Source organism: Musa acuminata, chromosome BXJ3-2, assembly GCF_036884655.1.
Source record: "Musa acuminata AAA Group cultivar baxijiao chromosome BXJ3-2, Cavendish_Baxijiao_AAA, whole genome shotgun sequence".
Classification (NCBI taxonomy): domain Eukaryota; kingdom Viridiplantae; phylum Streptophyta; class Magnoliopsida; order Zingiberales; family Musaceae; genus Musa; species Musa acuminata.
In genome coordinates this window covers 35431016-35457606 of record NC_088350.1, presented here as the reverse complement: position 1 = coordinate 35457606, position 26591 = coordinate 35431016, and the positions used below count along the sequence as shown (strand labels likewise).

General features: G+C 40.3%; 4 protein-coding genes and 1 long non-coding RNA gene across 11 annotated transcripts; 1 reads left to right on the top strand and 4 right to left on the bottom strand.

Moving 5' to 3' along the window:
* Positions 1-966: 966 nt before the first annotated feature.
* Positions 967-1650, bottom strand: LOC135631753 (small ribosomal subunit protein uS9). The gene has a single exon (XM_065139591.1). It carries the CDS (start codon positions 1563-1565, stop codon positions 1128-1130), a length of 438 nt encoding a protein of 145 aa, XP_064995663.1. The 5' UTR covers positions 1566-1650; the 3' UTR covers positions 967-1127.
* A 204-nt stretch (positions 1651-1854) lies between these two features.
* LOC108952189 (uncharacterized) lies at positions 1855-4882 on the top strand. 2 transcript variants are annotated; one of them, XR_010494271.1, is made up of 4 exons: positions 1855-2203; positions 4177-4252; positions 4409-4491; positions 4767-4882. It is a non-coding gene; the product is annotated as an uncharacterized LOC108952189 (long non-coding RNA). The 2 variants fall into 2 exon arrangements; XR_010494270.1 differs by lacking the exon at positions 4767-4882 and having other exon boundaries at positions 1856-2203; positions 4409-4629.
* Positions 4883-6998: 2116 nt separating this feature from the next.
* Positions 6999-8337, bottom strand: LOC135632004 (universal stress protein PHOS34-like). Its single transcript, XM_065140245.1, has 4 exons — positions 7840-8337; positions 7581-7690; positions 7371-7489; positions 6999-7273 (listed from the first exon to the last, which is right to left on the bottom strand). The coding sequence occupies exons 1-4, from the start codon at positions 8015-8017 to the stop codon at positions 7201-7203; spliced, it is 480 nt and encodes a 159-aa protein (XP_064996317.1). The 5' UTR covers positions 8018-8337; the 3' UTR covers positions 6999-7200.
* Positions 8338-8554: 217 nt separating this feature from the next.
* LOC135632003 (4-alpha-glucanotransferase DPE1, chloroplastic/amyloplastic-like) lies at positions 8555-14269 on the bottom strand. The gene is made up of 16 exons (XM_065140244.1): positions 13855-14269; positions 13334-13396; positions 13101-13189; positions 12964-13024; positions 12072-12150; positions 11553-11689; positions 11304-11462; positions 11149-11225; positions 10277-10416; positions 10113-10144; positions 9957-10031; positions 9765-9837; positions 9529-9617; positions 9338-9382; positions 9089-9241; positions 8555-8883 (listed from the first exon to the last, which is right to left on the bottom strand). The coding sequence occupies exons 1-16, from the start codon at positions 14239-14241 to the stop codon at positions 8779-8781; spliced, it is 1764 nt and encodes a 587-aa protein (XP_064996316.1). The 5' UTR covers positions 14242-14269; the 3' UTR covers positions 8555-8778.
* A 3744-nt stretch (positions 14270-18013) lies between these two features.
* LOC103976824 (HVA22-like protein a) lies at positions 18014-25513 on the bottom strand. Of its 6 annotated transcripts, XM_065138184.1 has the most exons (7): positions 25292-25513; positions 25024-25145; positions 23951-24603; positions 20686-20712; positions 20468-20590; positions 19435-19678; positions 18014-18602 (listed from the first exon to the last, which is right to left on the bottom strand). In XM_065138184.1, the coding sequence occupies exons 3-7, from the start codon at positions 23953-23955 to the stop codon at positions 18348-18350; spliced, it is 654 nt and encodes a 217-aa protein (XP_064994256.1). In that variant the 5' UTR covers positions 23956-24603; positions 25024-25145; positions 25292-25513; the 3' UTR covers positions 18014-18347. The 6 variants fall into 6 exon arrangements, with proteins under 6 accessions (XP_064994256.1, XP_018675680.2, XP_064994255.1 ...); XM_018820135.2 differs by lacking the exon at positions 25024-25145; XM_065138183.1 differs by lacking the exons at positions 23951-24603; positions 25024-25145; positions 25292-25513 and adding exons at positions 21435-21523; positions 21610-22205.
* Positions 25514-26591: the final 1078 nt, after the last annotated feature.

The following is a 26591-nucleotide window of genomic DNA, read 5'->3' as shown; positions in this document are numbered from 1 at the left end:
ACAAAATGAATGTTAAGCGAGTTCAGTACTAAGTGACAGCTTCAAGAAGTCAGACAACAAGACAGGCAGGCAGACCAGTCAACCACTGATGTATAAAGGTTAAAACACACCCAAAAAACCTGTCCACACTTTGCTACTAAGAGTTGCTTTAATTAATAAAGTCACCACGAGAGAATATAATTTCATCAAATTACAGAAATATAATGACCTAATATTTGCTCAGCAAGTTTTGATTATGAGAATCATTCATGAAATTTATTAAATATGTGTCATGCAACTATAACAAATAATGTACTCTAACCTACCAAAGCTCATGAACTCTCCCATAAGAGTTTCATGTTCTCCAGTATTCCATTAATACTATCTAATGCCTGACTTAAAAAGCACAACTAATTACATGGTCGGATGTCGCATTCTACCTTGATGGCTTGCTAAGTGCAAATCTTAATAAAATGGTCTCGGACTCCAGTGTATACAGTAAAATTCAGTAAATAAGCTACACTACATGTATAACCACTTATAGGCGGAAGCCATATCAAGAGATGACATCTCTGATAAAATGATTACCTGAGACAAGAAGCCTTGTGGTACCAGTTAAAATAACAATGAGAGATGCCCCAATGAAATTAAACCTTCCTGCTTAAATGCTCACCCTTTCCAAGCTCCAGGTTAGCTTCCACTGTAGTTGTCTTTTACCATAAAGTACATGGAGAAAGTAGACAAGAAACCAAAATTGTTTGTGAAAACATAATATATGTACTTTTGCATACATCCAATAAGACACCATTGGATAATGTCAATGCCTGCCTCCTGCTTCAAAGCAATAGGCAATCAGCCCATCGATAGAAGACATTGATCAAGTACTCAGCAACCGCAAGTGCCATATGCAAGTACTATCAAGAATCAGGGCTAAATATTGTATGACATAGTTTGACCAAATTGCATAATCCAGGAAAGAGCCAGTAATAATCTAAATCACATAATCGAATCTAATAAGGGAAGTTTCCTCAATATCATAAGCATAATAAAAATCCAGAACGAAAATGAACTGGAGAGCCAACGAAAAAAGAAAAACCATGAAAGGTCGAAACTTTCCGAGGAAAGACAGATTGCAGAACCCCTCGGAGCTAACGGTACGACTTCTGGAACCGAGCGCGTGCGCCGCGTCCACCGAACTTCTTGGGCTCGCATCGGCGGGGGTCGGCTACAAGGAGGGTGCGATCGTAGCGACCGAGGATGTCCTTAATCTCCTTCTTGGACTGCTCGTCAACGTACTTCTGGTGGTAGGCTACAAGGGCCTTGGCGATACTCTGGCGTATGGCGTAGATCTGGGAGGTCTTTCCGCCGCCCCGGACGCGGATGCGGATGTCGACGCCCATGAAGCGCTGCCGCCCGAGGAGGAGGATGGGCTCGAACGCCTTCAGGCGGAGGATCTCCGGCTTCACCAGCTCGATCGGGACGCCGTTCACCTTGATCAGCCCGCGGCCGCCCTTGCAGTGCGCCACCGCCACAGCCGTCTTCTTCCTTCCGAAGCACTGAACCGACTCCACCGCCGCCGTCGCCATCGCCGCCGCTTCGAGCTCGGAAAGAGATGGGAGAGACGAAACCCTAACCTCGGGAACTCTCGGCGCGTTGGCGAATCGAACTGCGCATTGTCGCTTATATATTGGACCGGAGTAAGAATTACGAAGCGGTCGAGCCCTTGGTCTTTATTCAGACCGGATGGAGCCGGTTTGGTTCAATTTGTCGTAAAATATTACTTTTGCACTCCACTTCATTTCTCATATTTACATTTCACCCCAAACTGGGGACTTAAATTAGAAACAATGGAAGGAAGAGGCCTTTTTCGAAGAGTTCCCCGAAAACGACGCTGCCTTCGTATGCGCTCCTCGTTCAAATCCGATCGCTCCATAGATCGAAGCATCGGCCACTGCGACGGTGATTACTTCCTCTGGTCTCCCCTGCTGCCTTCGAAACCCACCTCTCACCCTCCCCGAATCCCATCTCCCAATGCCATACCCCGAGAAAAACCCTAAATCAAGAATCGTTCCCGCCCGATTCATTTCAAGAATCCGGTATTGAAGTCATAGTCCTTCTCTTGTCGATCAATTTGGGAAAATCCTTGGCGAGGAAGCTCATCAGCGTCTCCGATGCTCGCTACGCTCCGATCTCGCTTCCATCTGCTGCCCTTCGTTAATTTCAGGTAATTTCTGCCCTTTTTCTCTCGCGCTGTTGTCTTTCCCTTCTTGACAGTGAAGTGTATTAGTTTTCTGAACGAGAGAGAGAGAGAGAGAGAGAGTCTCTGATAATGCTGCATAGGAATCATGTATCTTCCGATTCAACATGTATCTTCTGGAGATCGTATCCAACAGCATGTTGTAGGCCTTATCCAACAAAAGTTACCTCTTCGGCAACTACAAGTTTCGAAAGACACATCTAACCCTCCCTGAAAAATTATAAGTACGTTTAACCATGGCAACTCACTTAGAATTTGGCTTCCGTAACCATATGTCATCGGTAGAAACATGAGATAGTCTATCACCGAGATTCTATTCAGAGCCTTGGAGCAAAATTATGCATATATACTTTTTAATCCAGCTTCCAAATTGATAAATATTAGCTACGTGAATAGGATCTGCATCCATATTCATGTTAGGAAAAGGGAAGATTCAAAGCAATAGGGATCTGATAAAGCCAATTATTTCATAAGATGTTGATAGTTCCACAATCAATAAATTTAAGCAACCCTGAATGAAGCATTTCCATAGTTTTTAATAGGAGTTTCTAGCACCAACTCCCCTTGGAAGAAGTATAACACTAATACAGAGCCGCTTCTCCTGGTTTAGATAATAGGTACATTACATTCTCTCCTCGAAGAAAATTTTGGTGATGTGCAAGTCATGAGTCCCTAAACCCCCTTGATTTTAGGTAGGATGACTTTCTCCTGTGTAATGAGATGCATGTTTATGGTATTGAAATCCTTTTGCTAGAGAAGCTCCTCAACACGATGTTCAATTCTATTAAAGATAACGTCCAATGTCCAAGATATACTAAAACTATGGAAAAGAAAAACATTATTAACAAGTTAGTCAACACGAAAAATAGAATCATGTCAGTTACCTAGTTTACTATTTATACACTGTAAAATGCAATCATAAACACCAAAAGATATTTGTCTAGGGGCTATTAAAGCTTTAACATATTTAAAAGGATATTGTCCTTGTTTAATATTGAAAAGGAGCATCCACCATCTTATCAATAGGTTACTGTAACATGTCCCAAATAGACATTTAAAAAAAATACAAAAAACTTGTCCCAAATGAATGGGTCACCTTGCTGTGAGGGACCTTAGATCTATAAATTTCTTGTTTGCCTGATCTATCTGTTTAGGCTGACATCACATGGGCCAAATATGGGTTACAGACCCCTTGATATATAAATTTTCATTTAAGGCATGCTTGGAGCGGGTCGGTTGCTTACCCAATCTATGCATCTTTAAGCCTGGATTCTCTAAAATAATTGGAAATGATATGTTGCAGCCTTTGTATCACTGAAAGAGTTAGAACCAACTTTCTGTTTATAGAGTATTATAGTAGTCAGTAAACAATATGTAGTCAGTATTATAGTATCTTTAACCTTTTGTTTCTGTTGACTTGCATTTTTGGTAATTTTAATAGGTTGCCGAATATTAATTGTACTAAAGAAGTATTCCTGACCAAAAAGCTTCATTTTAGTCATTGTCCTTGGCAAGGTTAGGTTTCAATATTTAGGTTTTGACAAAGCATGCTGACACTCATAAACAGTGGCGACTTGAGCACTAGTCTGACGTGGAGTGTTGTAAATGTTAATCATGTTTGTTCTCCATCTTGCTTTCTCAATGGGTATTAACAACGATGATATTAGATGTAGCAAATTAAGTTTTCATACCATACATGGCATCAAAACAACTTTAATCTCAGTGTGCATATCAAATTGTGTGTTTGCTATAATAACACTGTGCTGTGACCTAGAGGCATTGAGAGAAGGGTGGAGGTAGGTGATTGCAAGTGAAAGCCACGTCTCAATGCAATCATAAGAAGCATTTTATTACGGTTAATACCAATACTGTCGCTCTTCTTCGTATGCAATCTGGTTCTGGTAAGCACTAAGCAGTAATGCAATTCTCTCTCTGTGCAGTTTGAAATAGCAAGCTCAGCGGCTGCATGGATCGGTGTGGAATGTAAATTCTGTAGTTTCATCAAGGTGCTTAGTGGTGAGCACGCCAACGACGATAGTAGCGAGTCTATGTACTATTTTGTCTTTCATAAGTAATGTCCTTAACAAATTTGTTATACTTACCAGCCAAATCCTCATAAAGACAACTCACACTCAGATGCTAAGTTTTCTGTACTCTGCTTTGATGCTCCAGAGTTTGGAAGTAGGCATCCCCACCACCATCACCGTAGCAGTTTTGAGGTCGAAGATGTTGATTACCGGACGAGTTATCTTCAGGTATGCATAAAAACAAATTAGCAAGGAACTGGTAAACACTCTTTAACATTGTTATCATGATCTGGATTCTCACTCTTGCAGGGAAATTAGTCAGGCCCAGATTTTATACATATGCATATATATCTTTTTCCAACTAGAATACAGATGTTTTGATATATATATATATATATATATATATATATATATATATATATATATATATATATATATATATATATATATATATATATATATATATATTTATTTATTTATTTATTTCTTTTTTTCTGTACCAGGATGAGAAGTTGGTGATGTGCCTGGTAATATATATCCTTGAATTAAACATAAATTTATTATTTGGTATCGAATTGTGTGCCCCTTTTTCTTGGCACTTTATGTTAATTGTCTACTATTTGTTGTTATAATTAATTTATACTATGTACATATTATCAGTGTTATTGATTTACTATCAGAAAGAAATAGAGTACAATTAGCTGAAGAATTACTTTGTTATACGAATTAACATATGTCCAACCAAAGCTATACATGAACGTTGTAACGATAGATAGTTACCTTCTTTTATCAAATATTTATGTTCCATGGTTTCGATGGTAGTAACATTCATATCGAGATGCATCTGCACAATGATACAGCAAAATAAGATAAATGTGCTACATACTATGCACATACAAACAAATAGACGTATCTACGAAACGATCCAGAAATATAATAATGCCTCCTTGACATAGAATTTAATTTTCAAATAGCTTATCATTATGATATGAATGAGAACCCTTTATTCTTATTTTATTTTATTTTTTGTTTAAAAGAACTAAAATTTAATTTCTCACGGGATGGAGGGGACTTTTTTTTAACCGTATGAATTCTGATGGGAGAAGAACTTGCTTGGATCCAATAAGAAATGGTAACTGTTGGATTCTGAATCGGACGGCATCCCTTCCCGTCGTCGTCGATGGTGAACGGATCACGGATACCCCACGATCTTCGAACTTATTTTTCTACCGCGACGGCCTACTTGCATTGTCATTGGCGGTCGATTGCGGGGTCCGAAGGCCCGGGTGGCCAGACGGCTGGATTCTGATCACCGCAGGTGAGATTAGGAAACCGAAATTTGGACGATTTGGGACGATTTTGAATTTTTTCGGGCTCTTTGGCATCAGTTTGGTCGGCGGTATCTACACCGTGTGGTATCGGGACCTCTATGTTTGTTTCCTTTGACGATGATTCTGATCACCTCCGCTGAGAGTAGGAAAACGAAAATTTCACTATATGAGCCCATTTTAAATTTTTTGGGCTTCTTTCACTCGAGTCTGGTGTGCGGTAAGAGCACCTGCAGGTTTCCATAATCTTTTATTTATTGTCCTTAAGATCACCTCGAGTAAAGAATAGGAAACAGAAATTTGAACGATTATAAATTATCGGGCGCCCCTTTGACGCCTTCTAGCGTGCGGTAAGCGCCGCAGTGCGTGTTCCCAATCCCGTTTCCTTTGCCTTTGCGTGACTCGTCCGTGGGTTCTGCTCACCTGCGTGAGAACAAGAAACGGCGATTTAGATGATTTTGGGTCACTTTACCAATTTTTGGGCCTCTTGGACACCCGTCTGGTGTGCGGTAAACGCACAGGCAAGTCGCGTGACCGTTTCGCTTCTGTTGTTCGCACGGTCGTCTTCCTAAAGGTGCTAAAGTAGATGGAGGAGAGTTCATCTCTCTCTCTCTCTCTCAAGTATCCCATGGCTTGTCGATGAACATCTCAGCCACAGTATGCGAGAGAGAGAGAGAGAGAGTCATTTCGCGTACCTGCGTCGTCATTGGGGAAAGGTGGGTCCCATGGGACCCACCGGACTGAGTTGTCCCAGAGGAGAGACGACTGGCTTTTCTGGACTGTGGGTGAGAATAAGACACCGAAAATTTTGGACGATCCGGTGGGACGACCCACTTGCCCTGGTTCTGCTCACCTTCGGCGAGAATAAGAAACCGAGATTTGGACGATTTGGGACAATTTTGGATTTTTTTGGAGCGCTTTGACAACCTTTTGGTGTGCGGTAAGTGCACCAGAAGATTCTGGTCACCTTCGGTGACGACACGAAACCGACATTCGTGCCATTTTACTGCCATCTTAGAATTTTGGACCTCCTTGACGCACGCCTGGTGCGCGGTAAGAGCACGGGCGAGTTTCCGTACCCACACTTGTGTCTTTCTTGCTAGATTTTTGAGTCCATCACCGCCGTTGGGAATAAGAATTCGTAATTTGACGGATGTATAGCAAAATAATGTGACAACTGTCGCCGTGCGGTAAGCGTGCCGGCAAGCAACTCGTCATCCTCTACAAGTACGGAATCGATCAAAGTGCCATCCTGCTGTAAAACTCGCGAAGGAGAGTTAATATTCGTATCCGACGACCAGGAATGAATCAACAAACCAAGCACGAATAATTCAGACATGTAATCTCCAACGAATTTCAACCAAATAATAATAATAATAATAATAAGCATCGTCATTCCGGATCATGTAACAAGAGAACCAAAAGTTTGGTTATGCCATTACATGGAAGCCTATCATACATCATGGAGAAACACAGAGACCAAATCGAAGGTAATTAGCAATTACCAAACCCCAAAGCTGTATCGAGGCTGAAACAGTACACCAAACATGATTATTACAACCCATAACGTTGATGCTAATCTGTAGTGTCTTTTTGTAAGAAGTTGGATCTACTGCTTGACAACAGTCACGGGGCACGCAGAATTGCTCACTACATAGCTGCTTACGCTCCCCAAGAGCGCCCTGCGAGGACACAAGAACAGGTCGTGCCTCAAAAACATGCTAATTTGCATTATTTTGGATAATTAGATGAAATGAAATAATGACCGAGCAAGTTCACCGTTTCAGCTTGCTGAGTCCTCTGCTTCCGACGACGAGACAGTGCAGTGGGATCTTGTCGATGGCTTCGCAGAGCAACGCCTTCGGGTCACCGTAGTATATCTTCGCGACGACTTCAACCTGCGATGAACAGAACAAAGCATAATTAATATGCATGAAGCACCAGAGAGAGAGAGAGAGAGAAGAAGAAGAAGAAGAAGACGAAGCTTACCCCTCTCTGGTTGGCCATGTGGCGAAGGATCTCGAGCGTTTCCGAGTCGGGTGTGACGCCGTATTGCTTGCCGATAAGGGGATCTGCGAATTCATCCAAGGGAATAAAGGCTGCAAGGATGGAAGGCACTGTCAGATTACCTTGTATCCCTGACCCGCATCTCTTGTCTGGATGCGATAGATAGAAAAGGCGCTTCGACGCTCATGTTCTTGGCGTCATGCATGCGATACTAGTTTGGGAGAAGAGGGAGAAGGCATACGTGAACCAGCACGCTGCCACAGGTGAGCCATTCCTTGCTCATTCTGGAAGCAGGAGTTGACATGGAGGAGGACGACCCGATCGCCTCCTCTCACGAAGTTGTCTGAAGCCCATCTCAGTGCCGCCTTGCTGCATGCAGAGAAGTCCACCGCCATCCCCACGTTCCTCTGGCACGCCATCCCGACGCTGCAACCAGTGACTCCAAACTAGACCAAAGAGTGATTAGTACGATAGAGAGAGGAAGCAGCAGCAGCACAATACAAGGATAGAGAGACATCCAGGAGTCTTCAAGTTGCGTCGGATTCTGCTGTGGGGCAAGATGTCTTACTTTCCAGTTCTCCTTTATTCCTCCTTCGATGTTTATCTTAGACCCACAGCTGTTCATCCTCTAGAATGCACGAAACATACAGTGAGTAGATAGAGGCAAACAAAAACCAGCATAAGAAGAGGAACCACAGAAGATAAGATTCGAAAGCGATGTCTTTCGCCCGTGGTTAAGCTCTCCAGCGGTTGGTCATCTGCATCTTACAGTGTTAGGACGTGAGAGCATAAGATCGAACACTTGATGTGCATGCATATGATGAATCCTTGATCGTTCTTGATTAGTCTCACTTCTCGGATGTACCTGATGATTCAGAAGCATATGAACACCTGCATCCCTCGTTAAAGTACAGATGGAAAGTAGGAATGGCATTTTGCCTCCCAGCTCATGAACACACACCAAACAACGACTTCCTGGATCAGATAAGATAACCACCACCAAGCTTACAGTCGGATGCATACTTAGTGAACGTAAGCATAGTCTTAGTGAACGTAATTTGATACAGCAGGTAGAACTCAACGTCCAGTAGCTAAGAGCAAACTGGAAACACGAAAAGCCTCAGACAGATGAAACGACGATAGAGGGGAATAAGGTTGATTAGATGCGATCATCATAGCATCACAGGCGGTTGTACATTGCGATTAAGCCCTTCAGTTTTTCTGCTTCGGGCTTTAGGCTGTCAAAACTCATCGAGTTGGGAATCCTCCATTTCCAGTTCCCTAGCTGCAAAAGGATGCAGAATGGTGCGACACCTTGATGTCAAAAGAAATGAACTAATGGTGTCCTGTATTTTGTTTAAACTAGAGTGATTAGTCAATTAAAGCTTTAACCATTTCAGAAATGTCATGATGAAGAGGAAAAGACAAATTTACCGAAGAAACTTTGTGCAACTATTCTGCAACAAAGAACTAAATATAAGCTGATTCACCTGTGTTGCCGGAATGTTCATCCTAGCAGAACTTCCCAGACTGAGAATGTCTGGCATCGGTACAATAGCAGTCCGGGCAACCGAAGACATGGCACACTGAATCAGAGACCACGAGATGCCAGTGCCCTCGGCAAACGAAAGGTACTTCTGGACCTGTATGAAAAAGCATCAAGACATCACAAATAACAAAACTAGAGAATGGTGGTCCAATCCATGGTTTGATGCAGCAAGAGACTGAAAAGTGCTTACAGTATACTTCTCCTCCTCCCCCAAGTTTCCCCACCAACCTAGGACCTGGAACATTCATAGGATAAACAGTGAAATTTAAAGACCAATTTTCGAATGGATGTTTTGAGAAATATCGAGGCAAATGGCAGGTTTATTGATAAAATGTTCTTGTTCACAGACAGAAAATGCAGAAAACAAAATTGGAGTCTCACTGTATCATTATCGTGAGTTCCAGTATATACAACTTGCTGCGGTTCATGATTATGAGGCAAGTGCGGGTTGTCTGCATCACTTCCAAAACCTGGCCAACCAACAGCAGATGAAAAAAATAACATTTAACTATCTGACTAGAATCATACTGCATAACAAAGTATGTTTCCTTAGCTGATTTGGAGGAAGCAAAAGGGAAGATCATGTGCCCTACAAGCAAGGAGAGATTATTGTATACCAAATTGGAGAATTGCCATTCCAGGAGCATCAATATCTTTCCTTAGCTGAACAACATCCTCCGTTATTACTCCCTAGAATTAGAAGTATGTATCATGGATAAAATTACAAAGAAACTTTAAAATCACATGTGAGACACAGAAAGATAAGATGATATGAATCTCATGTGTTATTGTGACATGGTGAGGCATACCAAGTCCTCAGCAATTATATCAATGTCTCCAACAGCTTTGAAGACAGCATCAAAAAAAGCTTTTCCTGGTCCAGCCTACTGTCAACCAAATAAGACGTACACTATCAATTAGTGTTCTAGCAAGAAAGGCATGTAACCTATTAAATCTGTGCTTACTTTCCATCTTCCACACATTGCCACTTTAGATTCTGCATATTTACAAATTTGAATAAGTCATCAAGAAATGTTCTAGTGAGACAATCTATCTAAATTTATGCTTAGCAATCCACATTTTCCTTAACATGGTGAGGAAATAATAGTCATCAACTAACTAGACCTACCAGAAGGGACAGCCCAAAAGCCAGAAAATCCTCGAAAATGATCTATCCGAAATTCATCATAGAGATCAAGTGCACGGTTGATTCTTTTTATCCACCATGCAAAACCATTCTCCTCCATAGCTCTCCAGTCATATAAAGGGCTGTCATGTAGATAGAGAATCCAAAAGAATTAGTGTATACACTATATTTTTGCTTCAATAAAGTAACGAATAGAAAGCAAAATTAAGTAAGCTCCTGTGGTGGTCCTTGTTCAACGTTCCACTAATCAAGACAAAACCCTCAAATTAACTGCATCTTAATAAGCACATAAGACATTGAATCCCACCTCTGCCAGTTCTTTTAAGAGCAGTTATGTCATTGAAAATTGATATTGGATAAATCATCTATGCATGACATATATTCTTCTAAATCAATATTGGCATAGTATAATACATAACAACATGGTGGATCATAATATCTATCCTAATCCATTCTTAACCTTAAAATGAACAGGATAGGATCTCGAAGCAAAAAAAAAGAAAAAAAGAGAGAGAGAGAAAGCAATATATTACTAAAAATCTCTCAAATCTCAATAACTATCAAAAGCATGGATATAAAAGAAGATTCTCAATGTAATTAGATACTCTAAACTCTAAAGTAGTGTAAGCTAAAAATATTTGGTCAGTGAACTGAATGCAGAGAGGCAATACAAAGAAAGAAGAAAAAGGGATTAGATAAGAAGATATATTCTTGAACGAATTTGATGTGCAGGTCGTGTAAAAAGACTCAAGTCCATCAAATAAATGGCAAATCAATTTCATTATCAAAGAAGTCAGGAACTACTCTGAGAGGATATGAATATCGAAAGAATCAGTCTGTCATGGAATATTAACCTGCCCCACAGTTGTCCTGTTTCACTGAAGGCGTCAGGTGGCACACCACTTACAAGAATCGGAAAACCACTTCTGTCCTGAAGCAGAGAGAAAATGAGTAGTAAAGACGAGCACCTTAGCCAGTCTGATCACTTGACCATGTTAATGGAACATACCAGCAAGAATGATTTTCTATTAGCCCAAACATCAGCACTATGATAACCCACATAAATAGGCATGTCGCCAATTATCTTAATTCCCAATTTTCGTGCATGCTGACGAACCTTTTGCCATTGTCTTTGGAACAAGAATTGTTGAGCAACAAATATGTCTATCTGCATGATGAAGAACATACTCCTCAGATGACATAATGGAAAATTAATTTTGGTTGTTTTTAACTGGCTATAGAATCACAAGGTACTTACAAAGTCCTCATGCTTTCGGTACACATCTTCCAAAGCTCCAAGGTGGCGATTTTTTAAAGGATCGGGCCATTCATTCCAGGAAAATGCATTAACATTGTGATCAATTGCAGCAAAGAGAGCTGCATCTTCAAGCCAAGCTAAGTAGAATGACACAAAATATATTTCAATTATGATGATAAGTAATTCAATCCACAAAAACAAAAAAGAGCTGCATGTATCATGTACAGAGAAAAGATTCATGTAAATATACTGTTCTTCCAAATGCTGGTTTTATTATATTAATATATGAACCAGTTATGGAACTTAGTTTGACTTGTAATATTACCATCCAACATGGCTCAACAGCAGGAAAAAATCCTAGCCAACCATTTTGGACCTTCTGATGTTATTGTGGTATTATGTGGTCATGCCAAACTATATTTGTTCTTCCAACAAATGGTGAACAACTATCCATTACTGAGTACAAAAACAGTTCAGCAACGATGCTGCAAAATCAACATTGCAATGAGAAATGTTTACTTGAAATGCCAGGATCCTTCCGGAAATCATTGAGCTGCTGTTTGAGCTCCCCTTGGCTTAGAAGAAGCCTCTTTGCTGCCTGAAAAAGAAATAGCATTTAGCCAAAAATGATCATCCACCAGAATCTCCCAATCATCATATAACTTAAAATTTTGTTAATTTTGATGGGTGTGATAAAGAATAATGAACTATGCACAGATCAGGATAGCTAGCTCAAAGTTAAATTTATTAATTAAAAGGGCACGCATGTCCAATTCTAACCAGGACATACAAAAAAATGAGATGCATATTTAAAAATAAGTCATGATCAATTGCATAAATCTCTTTATGCCCTAAAATGGGTTTCATTTATTAAATTGGAGTATGTCACAAATAGGTCTTCCATGGAATAAGTAGATTCATAATTTTGTATAATTGTTTGATGTGGTAACAGGGGTCCTTAGTGCATTTCCTTCGATGAGGGGAAGTGACTAGTAACACTTATTTATGCAACAATGTAACTGGTGGTGGACTATATACAAAGCATTTGTGCCAGAAATATACTACAAAATCCTTTCTTGTACAAAATTTGGTGCATGAAAATCTAAGTGCTTCTGGTGGTGAAGTAGTAAGATGGCATAACAGTTCTTCTTAAGTTAAATTCAAAAGAATAATAACCTTAAAGGTGGTTCTGATATGAACAATTGAAATATATCAGCCTATAGATTTGTCTCAAAAACCTAGGTTTAGGAAAACTTCAACCAATCAGCTTATTCTCAGCCTATTAAACATAAATTGTCAGACAGTATTGAAAATTATTACACCAAAAGGTTAAATCCATAGAGCGAATATTGCACTCGACAATGTTCCGCATGCAACATCGGCCAAAAATGTCTAAAGTTATTCTACCAACCTTTGCTATCAAAGGGTCCTTTAAATCTTCAACTGTTTTAAAGTCAACGTGCTCCACATCCCTAGAAATGAAAAAAGAACATGTGACAACATAAATGGGCAGACCCAAAAATCAAACCAAGCAATTTGCAAACTCACATTGATTCTGGAAGTTCATTCTTCATCAATAAACCATCCTGGACTAGCTCTATAAGAGAAATCAGAAGGGTATTGCCACAATTAGCGTCCTGCAGAAAACCATTCGATGGCACCCATGACTCAAACTGTTTTTGACGTAGAAAAAAATAACGACAAAAATTGGAACTGCAAACGCTAATCGAAAAACAAGTATTTCATGATCTTTCCATTTAAAATTGTATGACTACACGTACCTGGCCAGAGTAGGGTGATCCATCTTCCCTGGACTTCCTTCCTGGAGGAACAAGTGGTAAAACCTACAGAACATAACAAATTATATGAGTTTTAGATTTTCCAGAGTGCTCTGTGAATGAAAATAGCTTTGCAAACAAAAATGGAACAGGAAAAAAAAAAAGAAAAAGGCCCACTTTGCCAATGTCATCATGGGAAGCCCTGATTGTACTTTATTAATTTGGCCAAGAATCACACCACAACCATGGGACCAAACAAACACCTGATGCTAAGTTTCCAGATCGAGCAAGTTCAAGGCTTATTTAAAAAGAATTAAAGAAGAAAAGGATTTCTTGACATGGCAAATCCACCGTCAGCACATAATGACTTCGAAGGAGAAAGAAACATTAGCTACCAGAATTGGGCAAGCGATCATTCCAAGTCCCAACTCCCTCAACAACAGCAACATCATAGAAGAAACTTCAAGAGTCAGATAAAAGAAATCAAGGAACGGAATAAGACGATGGAGAGAGGGGTCTCGGACCTGCCAAACTGATGCGCCAGCTGCGTGGAGCCAATCCAAGAAGCGGATGGCCTCGTCGCCGAGATCCCCGATCCCGTGCGGGCCAGGCAGGGAGGTCGGGTGGAGCAGCACCCCGGCCCTCCGCCGCCGCCTCGGATCCACCGCCGGGAACCGCGTATCGTAGTCCTCTGGGAGGTCCTCCCCAGTACGGACGGCATTCGCCACCGCAGTGGCGGACGCCATCGGGCGTCGATCATGAGACCGCCGGCTGCTCCTGCTCCGGGAACGTTCCGCCGACGAGGATCGGATCGGCCGGGCGGGGAGCGAGAGGGCGGCGGTCCGGCGAGGGGTGATGAAGGCGGCGAGGACGCCTGGGGGGAGGGCAAATGCGACCTGGGAAAGAGCCATTGGAGATTGTAGAGAGAACGGCGCGCAAGGCGACTGATATAAAAGGCCAAAGATGTGACATCGTGTCGCGTGATCCTAAACCACCGTCTTCGCCAACGTCTCCCCGGGACGAGGCGATGTGCAGCTCACCTGTCTCGACCAAGGCAGGCAACTGGGTCTTGATGAATGGGCCCCGCGGCCTGAACCAACGTCGGGGATTGCCGCCACCTGGCCTAGTAATAAAAACAGCTTCTCGCACCCAGGACAGGCACCCAACACACTTCCCGTGGACCCCATAGCTCGGACCTTGTTTAGGCCACCGCTCGGACATTATTGGGTTTTGTTTAGACCACCGCTCGGAGCTTGAAATCGAACCACGTGACATGTAAATGTTTTAATGGGGCTTTAAACCGTAGGAAACTCTACAATTTTTTTTCTTCTTATTTTTAACATATTTCTCTCCCTGTTTTGACATTACAAAATTATTTGAAGCACACCAATAGATTTGAATTTTGAAACATCTACTGATAATATATATAATTTTCATCTAAATTATCTAAACATTTTATCCTCCTCTAAAAATTTAACATGCCTAATCATTGGCACTAAAGAAAGAAAAGAAAAATAGCATGCCTCCAAACCACAGCCAACTTTGGTACTTTGTTCTTGCGTGAATCGATCACCTAAATGATTGGCATCATGTACTAAATGAATGAGACACGAGTAGCAACATCAACACTCATCATTACCATCTATACTGAGATTCCCTCAAACATCCAATCAATAGTGAGAATTTTGTCTCAGTTATGTGCCTAGGGAGATTAACACTACAGTTCATAGAGTTGCAAACTTCTGTAGAGAGCCAAGTGCTCCAACCTCTTGCAGCACAGTTTTTGAATATGTAGTGATACTATGTCTCCTTTTTGTTTCGAAAAAAAAAAAAACACTCGTCATTACCCGTAATTTCATTCCTTTTTATGCAAGCGAAACTTGCAGTTCTCTTATTACAATATGTTCCCAAACCATGACAAATGGATTCTAATCACCAGTTTCTCCAAGGATTTTTTTTCCTGTGCTTATTGGATAGGTAAAATATCATAATTTTGGTCAGAATTAATAAAAGCATACAACAATTGAAGGGATCCGCCTTGCTCTACACGCTTAATAACGTCTTACTGATACTAAATGGGGCCTTAAACTTCATAAAAATCTACTGAGGCACTGGAATAGCGACAATGATCACCTACTTTTGTTTGACATCTTATGTTCCTCTTTCCTGCTATGGGCTGTTGATCCATTCAAGAAAATGAGATGAACCAAGGAGAAAGGAGAGCTTTTGCTGTAAGCTTTGCATGCTGAATTAACTGCACTTTATGCTTAAGACACTAATCAGATAACCTTATGCAAGGATTTTAGATCATATTTCTGAAATTGTATCAACCACTCCACTTCCCTGTTGTAAGACTTGTAAGTCATAATATACCTACCTAAGGACTGCTCTAAACTCTTACCAAAGGCAGCTTAAGATCAATATCTGGGGCCTGCATAATAACCATTTGCTGTGATAATTAACCTAAGAATGAGGGAAAGCACATCTCAGATAGGTGACAAATCTACATTGTCAAGTTTTGCAACCACTATATAATTATTTTCTAGGAATCATAGGGCAATTATTTTGCTCATTATTAAGATACTCACATGAGAAGAAGCTTCTTCATAATTTTTGATCCACGGAAGATCAGTAACACTTCTTTTATAGATGGCGACTGCTGCCACAATTAGTCATGCTTCATGTGAATACCATAAGCTAAATAGTACACCGAAGGCGACTGTTTTTAGCATGTTAATAGGATCCAGTCAATTAAAATCTTTACCATAAGCTAAATAGTAAACTGAAGGTGACTGTTTTTAACATGTTAATAGGATCCAGTCAATTAAAAATTCTTTGTTTTGAGGCAAAACTTCAAGCCACAGAGATGGAAACCACAACTCCAAGAGCATAGCTGACAATTGGATGTTTCGGTCATGTGAATTAACAGTACCCACTCAAGCTGTGTTTCTTCGGAGCATTACTTTGTTTAACATCCCAACCAGCTGTTACCAAGTCTGCCTAACTACATTCCCAGTAAGCCACAAAAATTCTGCAAGATCCAAACTAACATCACATTTCTTACACTTGGAAGAGTATAGAGTACCTCATGGTGGAGAGTAGTACTCTCAAACAAGGATTTAAATCACATTCTGATACCAATTTCAATAGTTGGTCAAAATGATATGGTATCGACATACATATAGGGGGGTTTAAGGCTTCTAGTATCAATTGAAAAAATGATAGAAGGAATTAGATACCAAGAAGGTTTCAATCTTTGGTCAGACCCCAATTGGTGGGTATCACCGGCACCTCGATATCTTTCTCTTGAATTATCCCGCTGGTTTTGTTAAGCACCTAAAGACGACGTCAATGTAACTTCTTGTTGCAAGACAAGGCTGGCCTAAGGATGACATGTTAATACCAACCATGCCAAGATATGATTTCAAACTAACCCCTAAACCCCCAACTCTAAAACCCCTAAGCCCCAAATCCCTAAACTCCAAACCACTAAAACCCTTAACCCCCAATTGCTAACCCATAAACCCTAATCCCTAATTTCTAAACCCTAAACCCTATTCAAAGAGGAAAATGTAATTTGGATGTGTTTCTACTTCTCCTTTGATCTTTATCCCATCTCTTCTGCAAACATCACAGCTCATCTGTTTCCAAGGTGATCACCACTATCAACTACTCTTGGTGTCATTCTTAGCCTCATCACCACATTCACTCCAACATTTTGAAAGCTTGCAGCATCCATGGCCACCAATATCTACCTCAAACTCGTACGATACTAGTAGCCCTGAGAGAGTCCAGCTTCCCTCGTCCGCTAGTGATCCATGGAGCGTTCGAGCCACCCACTAGATCCTCACTACGGATCCACCATCCATCATGACCAACCTAATCCAAAAAAGCAACCAAATTTAAGAACCCTGACGCCAGTTCCGGAATACGGGTTGCTCCGACTCCAAGAACTCGACCAAATTCCAAGAACACCAAGAAACTGAGACTAACCACAACATCTGTGATAAAAAAAGGATCCGAACAAGCAAGAGAACTGCAAGCGAGGCATCACGAAGAGGAAGAGAAGGAGAAGAACCTGGAAGACGACGCAGGCGAATCTGGGATAGGGAACATGGGAGGAGATGGCTCAATCGAAGACGGAGAAGGAGAGAAGAGGAAGAAGAAGAAGAAGAAGAGAAGGGAGGCGAAGCATCCAATTCCGTCTCATCGCTCGGGTTTGGGCGGTTTCTTCCTATCCTTTATTTTTTTAAAGAGTTTTAATATGTATCCTTTCGAGATTCGAAAATTGCATATATATATATATATATATATATATATATATATATATATATATATATATATATATATATATATATATATGCTAAACTTGAATTTTATGGAAAATCACTAATTTTGGAGGAATACACAATGCAATTTTACCATAAAAATTACTGCTTAATCACAGAAATTGGTAATTTCTAATATCTCTTTGTACAGTCACCTTATTGTTAAAATAAAAAAGCTTGATAATCTAAAAGAGTACACTAACAATAAAAAAAGACTGAAACATTTCTTTAGTATTTATCGTATTGGAATGGCCACATCCAACATATTCAGTCTTTAGTATTTATAGTATGTTCTCTTTGTACTGTATTCAGTCATTGTTATTGCTAATAAGACACCTCAAAAGAAACTACAGAATGGACTGAATTGTTTAATTATATCAGCAAAAGGAAGTGTTACTGTTAGTTCAATATTTACATCACATGAACTTCCTTAATCTTGCAGTCTATAGGAGTTCTTAGACAAATGGAAACTGAAGCAAAACTTAAAAAGGACAACTCTAGTTATGCCGTCTTAGTGCACACATATCTCAATTGTCACTAGCAAGAAGTAGACTACAAGATCACTGGATGGAAAAACCGAGAACACCATGAATCTAGCTGTTCAACAGGAAGCTGAGAGGATATCACTACGTTACGTATTGTTTCCAAACTATTAGGATGTTTTCAGATTGCCAAGATAACTTGAAGTTCTAATTCCAATATCGACTACCATCATCGAAGATTGTAAGACTGCTATTCATCCAGGTCCTTGAATCATTTTCATGCACCGTCTCAGGAAAGGTCACAAACCGATTGCTCTTTGAAGATTTTGATTCCTTCTCAGCATTCAATTTACTGAATCTAACATGTTTGTTGCCTTTCCCGGACTTGGATTCCCTTTCAGCCTCACCCTCGTTGAAGGTCACACGCTTGTGGCTCTTCTTCGACTTTGGCCCACCTCCAGCCTTCAAAACAATAAGACTTCAGTGCTGATATTTCTATGATCCATTAGAGATTCACGCAAACTGTGGAACTTCTTTCAATGATCTACAGGAAATCGTCTTCATTCAGAATTGTATACAATATGAAAAAAGAGAATATTCAAATACCTTAGGACAGCATAATTTCCAACATTTTGAAGACCAAAACAATCTACTTGGAGGTAAAACAATGAGATTTGAGACCTGATAGAGGTATGATGACAAAATCTGACTTAACAAAACCCAAAAATGACATGATAGAGTGAGGCTTTCGTCGAGTTGATGCATCTCTGAAACAATTTTCTGTGAAGGGGTCTCATGTGCAATTGCCAAATAGGATCATTACCAACCAAGTATATATTTATCATGCTTGGCAACACATACAGATAACCAATTAATAATGTTAACAGCAATTTTCTGATCCTAAAATCAGGGAGACTTGGAAATGCATACTTATTATCTTACAGTAGGTTGGGTTTGTATTGGATCTCGTCAAGCAATCCACGGAAGAAACATACCAGAATGATAGAATAATACCCCACTAGGCATGGGCTAATTAGATACACATTAAAACATCTTTCTTTTCTTTATCTTCTTTCTAATAACGACATATCTAGATCACAGCCACCAACAGAATTGCACAGGTCAAGTATTTGGAGTGCCACCTCTACGAGCACTCGAACTCGAACCTACAACCTCTTCAAGATGAAGAGGAGAACCAAGTCCACTAAAAAGACTCAAGCTATTACTTGCGGTCCCACATTCAGCTTTGACACAAAAAATTCTCGACAAAGAACTAGAGGGATTTTGGACATACCTTGTTTATTAGCTTCTCAAATGCTTCAGGTCCATTTTCTTCAATGAATTTCTCTGCAGCTAATAAAACATCGTCTGGCTTACTGAAGATACCTTTATCTGGAGGGACATACCATATGTTCACTGTCTGATGATTCAAAACCAGTGGCCTCACAAAATGTTCATAAACATATGCAGCACCACTGAAGTATGGCAAAACCAACCAGCAACTGAAAGTCAGCTTTGCATAAGGCCAAAAGGGGAGCCTGCAACAAGAAATAACATTGCAGCTAAATTTTAGTCCATACTAAGTTCATTTAACTTACAAATTCTAGTTATTATTTAGATACTCGAAAGAAATCATAACCTGCCCAAGGAAAATCATGTCTTTACAGGAGCAGTTAAAGATAGCAAACCATACAAAGCAAATAAGTTCATACATATATGAAACTCATTTATCAACAGATAGAAGTTTCAGAGTCTGCAAGCCATTATCCAAAAGGGAAAAGAATAATAACCAGTTGTAAAAAAGAATTATAGACAGCGTAAAAAAGTGAAGCAACTTAGTTAGCTATATATTTCTACACCGCCTACTTATAAAACTGCAAAAGAAATTAAATATCTGGATCTAGGTTTTCAAGAAGAAAAAATTAGCCAAAGTTACCATCTGCACATCCTACCATCTTAAAACAGCCTCTCAACATTCAATGGTCATGCATGGTCAGAAAAATCACAAAGGATGCAACATAAAAAGAAAATAAAATACTGTAAGCTGCGAAACAATACATGTAATTGCCTAAACATGTCAAGTTGGTTACAGTATCCGACAAGGAGTAAGTTCACCAAGCAAAAAAAATTATTATTGCCTTAGCTTTAATGGATCAAAGAGATTTAACAAAATAAAATTTGAGAATGGTTATCGCTGGTCAAGTCAGAAGTACCGGCCATCAATATCACGAAAATTGAAATTTTAGCCAAAAGACAGAAGAAAACAAGAAATAAATAGATCCATATAGTAAGAAATACATGATAGGCATCTTCCATAAAGTAATTACCACTCTATGATTTTCGCAAATGTCAACTCAAAGATTGTAAGTAAAGAATACAACACCCAGTAAGTAAGCCACTGCTGATCATCTACAGGAGATTTAGATTCTATTGCCCTCACTGAAGCATACCTGCCAAAACAGAGAAGCACTTTCTCATTTATAAGCCATTTGTGAAATAAGAAAATTCTATCATATTGCACTTAATTGTTCAGAATGGTACTCACAAAGGATAGGCAAGCGTAACCAGAGGCCTGTAAAATGCAAAAGCAGTGTGTCAGAGTAAGGAACAATTCCTACAATACAACATTTATGGAAGTAACAATATTACAGATGACAAAATTGCTTTTGATATTATTCTCAAGTGCGAAGACAAGTAGAAATTTCAATACCAATTAAACAGTGTCTGGCTGGTTCTTAAATGAAGAAGTAAAAAAACAGTCATCATTTTTAGCTGAAAGAGGTGCATATAAATATGACTCTCCAACTCTTCTAATGGCAAATAATACATCAAAGCTTCATTAACTGTATATTCTCTGCTATTGTGAAACAGCAATAATAGTAAATGTCCACCAATGATCCAAACCACGAAGCTTCTTCTTTAACTAATTTTTAAAAATGTCAAAGCAATCCTTTTGTGATTATAAGTTATATAAATATCAAACCAGTTCACCTTTCTAAATGTGCTATTAAGAAACGTAGATGTCATAGCATCTACAACAGTCATGCTAAAATAGCTAAAGAAATTTAACGCCAACAAGACTTAGAGTCCAATACATTCAACAAGTTTAAAAATGAGTTGGAGTTTAACAAATTAGGAGCTCAATGAAATACACATAATTTCATTAACGTCACCAAAAAAATTTCTAAAGGTACACTTAGATATAGCGAATCTGGAAGTTAATGGAAAAAAGAAAGAAATCATAATTAACTGTACTAAAAGAAAGACAATTCACTGTACTAAAATAGCACTGACCTTTTATTCATTTAACACCAATAAAAAGAACAACATTCTGTAGCTTATGGTAAACTAAGCACGATTGCATTAACGCCAACAACCATATGCTGAATAAACACGGAAGAAGAATTAATGCCTGCATACGCTGTTATTCAATAGAAAGAGGGAGCAAAATCTGTGTTTGGACACGAACAGGGCCTTTTCCTAGGGGATGACTTCGTCCTTTATCTTGAAGAGTTTCCAGGTTTGAATGCTTGTGAAGATTGCGTCCAAGTCTTTGACTCGTGTAACACTCTAGGATGGCAGCGATTCACTCTGTGATCTCTAAAAGAAGATAATTGCGATTTCCTTTTTCTTTCCTGAACAAAACTCGCTTAAAGCTTGAATTCGAACAGAAAGCACATTCATGGGCCGCGATTTTAGATGCTCTCATAACTTAGACTCAAAGAGGGACGATTATTTCCCCCAAAGTTTTGATATTTAGCTAGAAGATAAACCAAAATAAGATTTTAAGATATCAGAATTCGCCAGAAAGAAAGCAGCACCTTTAACACCCAAGCATCAAAATTTAAGAAAACAGGAACAAAAAGATCCCTTCTTTTTCTTGGTTGATTCCGAAGCAAGTGGCGAACTTTCCCGACAACTCGTCAAGAAGGTTGATTGAAACGAACAAAAATCACAGAATAAAAGGTAGAAATTTCCGACAGGAGCAGAAGAACAAACTAATGCCAGGACATGACAGAAAAATCTCAACACCACCAGCAATGGAGCTTGATTTGTTGAAGGGACACTTACCCGGCGAGAACATCGAAGTTCATAACAAGAAACCTAAGCAGAGCACCGGAACCCATTCCTTCTTTTCGCGTGCTTCACACCAACTCCACTCTCGGTTGCTCGAACGCCTGGAGGAAGTCCCACGCTTCTCACTCTCGCGTTCCCTAAGTAGGTAACAGACGTGACGAATTTCCATCTTCTCTCTCCCTACTTTCCGAAAAGGCGTGTCCCGATGATATTAAAGGCTGCATGACTATTGCAAAGAGGGCCAATCAACGCAAAACGATACCGTGGGAGTATATTTAACACCACAGCCGCTTCATCGAAGCCGACGAGGGATCTGCCTTCGTCCCGGGCTTTAAGATTCGCGCCCAAACATTCCCTCGTATGATGTGCCGGAGGGCCTCGCGCTTTAAGAGTCGCACACGAACTTGATCGTATGATCGGTGGGGACATCTTACGATTGCGCAAGGGACCCGCACGTCGGCCACACAATCGCAGACGTGGTTGGTGTTTTGGTGCTGCCTGTGGGACCCACACGGCCGAATCAACCGGGACGAACTACCCGCCCAACTGAATCGTAATCCGACTCCGACTCCGAATCAGACCCAGCAACCTTCCTACCCGAACCCGTCCGACACCCAATTGATAAAACTACATACTTATCCTTCAAAGTATTTTTTTTTTATGTTTAGCCTTCTAAATTCAAGCTTAAAATATAGACCCTAAAAGCTTCCCAAGACACACCATTGGCATGAATGAGCTCTTCATATCCTCAAGTTCAAAAAGCTTCACACCTAAGCCAAAAGGGAAAAGTTAAGAAAAGGAAGGCAGAAATAAAGCATAAAACACAAAGTTGCAACAGATGATTATACTTGACTGCTTCTCATAAGCAATCAAGGTAGAGGTACCTAATAAGTTTTTGGATAATTATTAGTCAGAGTAAGAGAGAAGGAAATTACTACCTGAGTCAGTTCAAAAGAAGGTTTAAGTTGACATCAGTAGAAGATTCATCTGCAATGTGAACATTCAACCTTCTTCTTCTGAGAATCTAAATTCTTGTTCAGAAGCATTAAGCAACCTAACATGGAGATCTCAGCAATTGTAGGAACAACATTCATCACCCATCATTTTGGAGACTCGATTGCTGCTGCAAGACTACCAAACCTGCATTTATATCCATCTATGTTGTGGTACCTTCCAGTGTCAAATAATTTATTGATATTTCTCATAGGCTTTCACATGCTTTTGCCACTCTGTTGACCTTTTTTATAAGATTTGACTGAGAACCCAGGCACAGAATCACTAACTATTCTAGGTGGAATGGTATTTTACCTCTGAGGGAATGAAAAGCTTTCAAGGATGAAGCTTAGTTCCCACAGGATTGACAGAATGAACCCAGGGAATAAAAAGAAGAAACATTGTCGTCAGTTCTCACTGTTTGGATCCCCTGGAATCAAGCACCTTGAACGAAGTGAGACATATCAAAGGCTCAGGTTGGGTATGGAAGCTTAATTGATCCAAAAACACCTACAACTGCAGGAACACCTAATTCTAGTGTGAAATAAATATACCTGTGCCTCATGAGAGTCACTTGGTGCAAATGACATGCCTAACACATTTTTTTAATATAAACCAGCAACCTAATGCAATCAATCGGACAAAGTCATATCCGAAGCAATGGCCAAAAGTTTCCAAGAAAATAAGTTTTAGACAACAAAATTTATCAAAAGAAAGGGTTTAAGACAGATGTTGCTTACCCCATCGCCAGTGCCTGATGCAAGTTCCGATGGTTCCATTACCAATTGGAATAACAGACGCAAGTTGGTCAATATATTTATCTTCATCATGAGGGAATTGCATTCATCCATCGTCGAAAACTGAATACATTGCGCTGATGCTGAACTCAGTTCTGAACAGCCTTTTCAACTGTCGAGCTCTAGGATGGACTTCAGCATTGTGAACATGATCATGGCTCTTAAGCCATGGAATAAGGGTAACATACCCCTTAGGAGCCAGTATAAGACAATAGAGTTTCTCCTTATCAGTTAGACACTTCCTCTCTCTGTGGATCATGTTCTCTCAAGGAAAGGCCATCGCCACCGGCTTTTGATCCTGGCGAAGAGGGAAGTCGGTGTAATGTTCACGGCCTGCCTCAAATTCTTTTTTACTTCTGAATCGCCTAGATCACTCGGGCTGCCTGATCCACCACGGCGGTTCTCGAAGTTTAGATTCAGTGAGATCATGCATTTTGTCTTCTGAGTAATAAGGGATATGTTCACCCTTTCAATGCCACTCCTCTGCCATGCACCCTAACATAGAAGAAGAAATAGAGACCAACAGTGATACTCATCGATAACGAGCTCCTGGTCCTTCCCTCACCTGAAGTCAACTTTATGTCTATGGTGTGTGCCTGAAAGATATCCTAAGATGGCTTAGAACTGATCCAAATTCCAGCCAATTAATCAACTTCTATTAGTTTATATCAACCAAAGTAGGAGAAAAGTACAAAAAAAAAAAAAAAGGCTACAGAACCACTACAAAAAGCATACTAATTCCAAGGAAAACAAATGAGAAACAAAAACGTGTGACTTATTTAAGCTAAGAAGAAAGAAAATGCTTACCATCATAAAGGCAACACAACTATCCAGCAACTGTTTGCAAGAGCTAAACAAGCAATTAATGGCATCTTAAAAAACCTCTAGATTGACACAAAACAAGTATCTTGAACCCTGCATTAAATTTGCTTTTGCTCTATTAACAGAGAAGCAGTTCGCTTAAGCAACAAATATAAGTCCCAAATTGTAACCAAGCAATCCTTTATCTTACTTACACGAGCTAAGAAAGCAAGAACAGCCTTCCATATCTTACGGCAAATTCTCCTTATTTAAGCAGTTATTCAGCAATCTAAGCGCTAGAATGGGATTCCAACTAAAGTCAACCAGTAATTTCCTCCTGCATTCAACAAATCCACAAGGTCTACGCATCACGCCCTAAGATTCTTATGGACAGCTCAAAATCCAAGCAAATCAGGAAAAGAAAAACGAATCGAACGAAGAGAAAAAGAGTCTGCGGCGGTGGAATTCGAATCGTCGTCTTACCGATCCGAAGGGAGACGATCGAAGCGGATCATCGACCAAAAGAGATCGAGAGCGACCTGCTCGCCTCCGCTTTCTGCAGCGTCCGATAAACCCCTCGATTCCGTCGATTTTTCGATTCAGAAAAAGAAATAAAGATCCCATCCTTCGCCATCTCCATGATCTCGATTCGACACGGTTGTTCCTAAGCAACAAGAAGCGTCGAGTTGCTATTGGAACTGCTAATCTCACGAATTATTCGCGCTAGCGTAGGATCGGATCTAAGGCCTAAATCGCAGAACAACGTAGAGTAGCCGTGACAAGCGTCCACGTATTCCTGCGTCTCGTAGGCGGGATTTTTAAGCTGCAACTTCAGGACCCACACGCATCATAAAGAACAGATGAAGTGATGACACGTGGCAGTCCGTGCAGAGTCTCTTCAATATTAATATATTAATAAGAATATTAAGATGGAATCTTAGGATCGTATAGTATTTATTGATCGACTCTAATAGATGTAAGTAACTCTCTAGTTTATGTCATAGCAATTATTCCCACATAAAGATGGGGTGAAGGTTGCATTCAACAGGACGAACCCAAACCAAGCTTGCATGGGCATGCACGGTTTAGTAGGAGGCCTCATTCATGGTGCTGTACCTGCTCTGGCCAATCCCTCTGTGCCTCCATTTCAAGGTTTGCTGCACATGGTGGTGTCTTGTCCCTTCAAGACGACTGCAGAAGGAGGGGAGGACGATGGGAAGGACACCTCACCATGCACGACTGTGTAAGCAGCACCTGTTGCTACCCCTTCGAACGAAGCTTCCTTAGTTTTCTGATGATGCCACAGAGGAGTGTTCGACGGAGCAGGAGCGAGCACGGCCTCTCATGTCCTCTGCCATGAGCCGGCTTACACCCATGCATGCGCACACAGTAAACGCGGCGTCTCCCAAGTGAAGTTTTCTGTAAGTTATCTTCCTATCTCGCTTTTATCTCTATCTGGTGATGAAGGAGATCACTCCTTTGCTGCTGCTGCTGCTTCTTGGCTCTCGGCTTTGAAGCCGGTCACATGTGAGGTTGGGTCGGCAGCATTTAATGCTGCCATAGCATTCAAGACGGTCAGCTCGGAGTTGATTCCCAAAGGCTGCACTGCAATGGTTTCCATTTGCTCATGTTGCTCATGCAATCCACGAGTCTTTTAGATCCATCCTTTTTCTTCACAGGTGATGGTAGTTTTGTGAGTAGAAAAAGATCAAAACACTTCACATGTGGTGCATTTAAGACCCACTGAAATGTTTTCTTGTCTGCACAAGATAGTCTCAATCCA

Coding starts and splice junctions, on each gene's coding strand:
- LOC135631753 (XM_065139591.1), bottom strand. CDS start 1,565: ATGGCGACGGCGGCGGTGGAGTCGGTTCAGTGCTTCGGAAGGAAGAAG.
- LOC135632004 (XM_065140245.1), bottom strand. CDS start 8,017: ATGGCGTGCCAGAGGAACGTGGGGATGGCGGTGGACTTCTCTGCATGC. Junction 7,490..7,580: donor ACATGGCCAACCAGAGAGGG/GTAAGCTTCGTC, acceptor TGTTCATCGCAG/GTTGAAGTCGTCGCGAAGAT. Junction 7,274..7,370: donor GGACTCAGCAAGCTGAAACG/GTGAACTTGCTC, acceptor GTGTCCTCGCAG/GGCGCTCTTGGGGAGCGTAA.
- LOC135632003 (XM_065140244.1), bottom strand. CDS start 14,241: ATGGCTCTTTCCCAGGTCGCATTTGCCCTCCCCCCAGGCGTCCTCGCC. Junction 13,025..13,100: donor AATGAACTTCCAGAATCAAT/GTGAGTTTGCAA, acceptor TTTCATTTCTAG/GGATGTGGAGCACGTTGACT. Junction 11,463..11,552: donor ACCGAAAGCATGAGGACTTT/GTAAGTACCTTG, acceptor TTCATCATGCAG/ATAGACATATTTGTTGCTCA.
- LOC103976824 (XM_009392149.3), bottom strand. CDS start 22,267: ATGGGTTCCGGTGCTCTGCTTAGGTTTCTTGTTATGAACTTCGATGTT. Junction 20,591..20,685: donor GTTACGCTTGCCTATCCTTT/GTGAGTACCATT, acceptor CTGTTTTGGCAG/GTATGCTTCAGTGAGGGCAA. Junction 19,679..20,467: donor TTTGCGAAAATCATAGAGTG/GTAATTACTTTA, acceptor TTCTTGTTGCAG/GCTCCCCTTTTGGCCTTATG.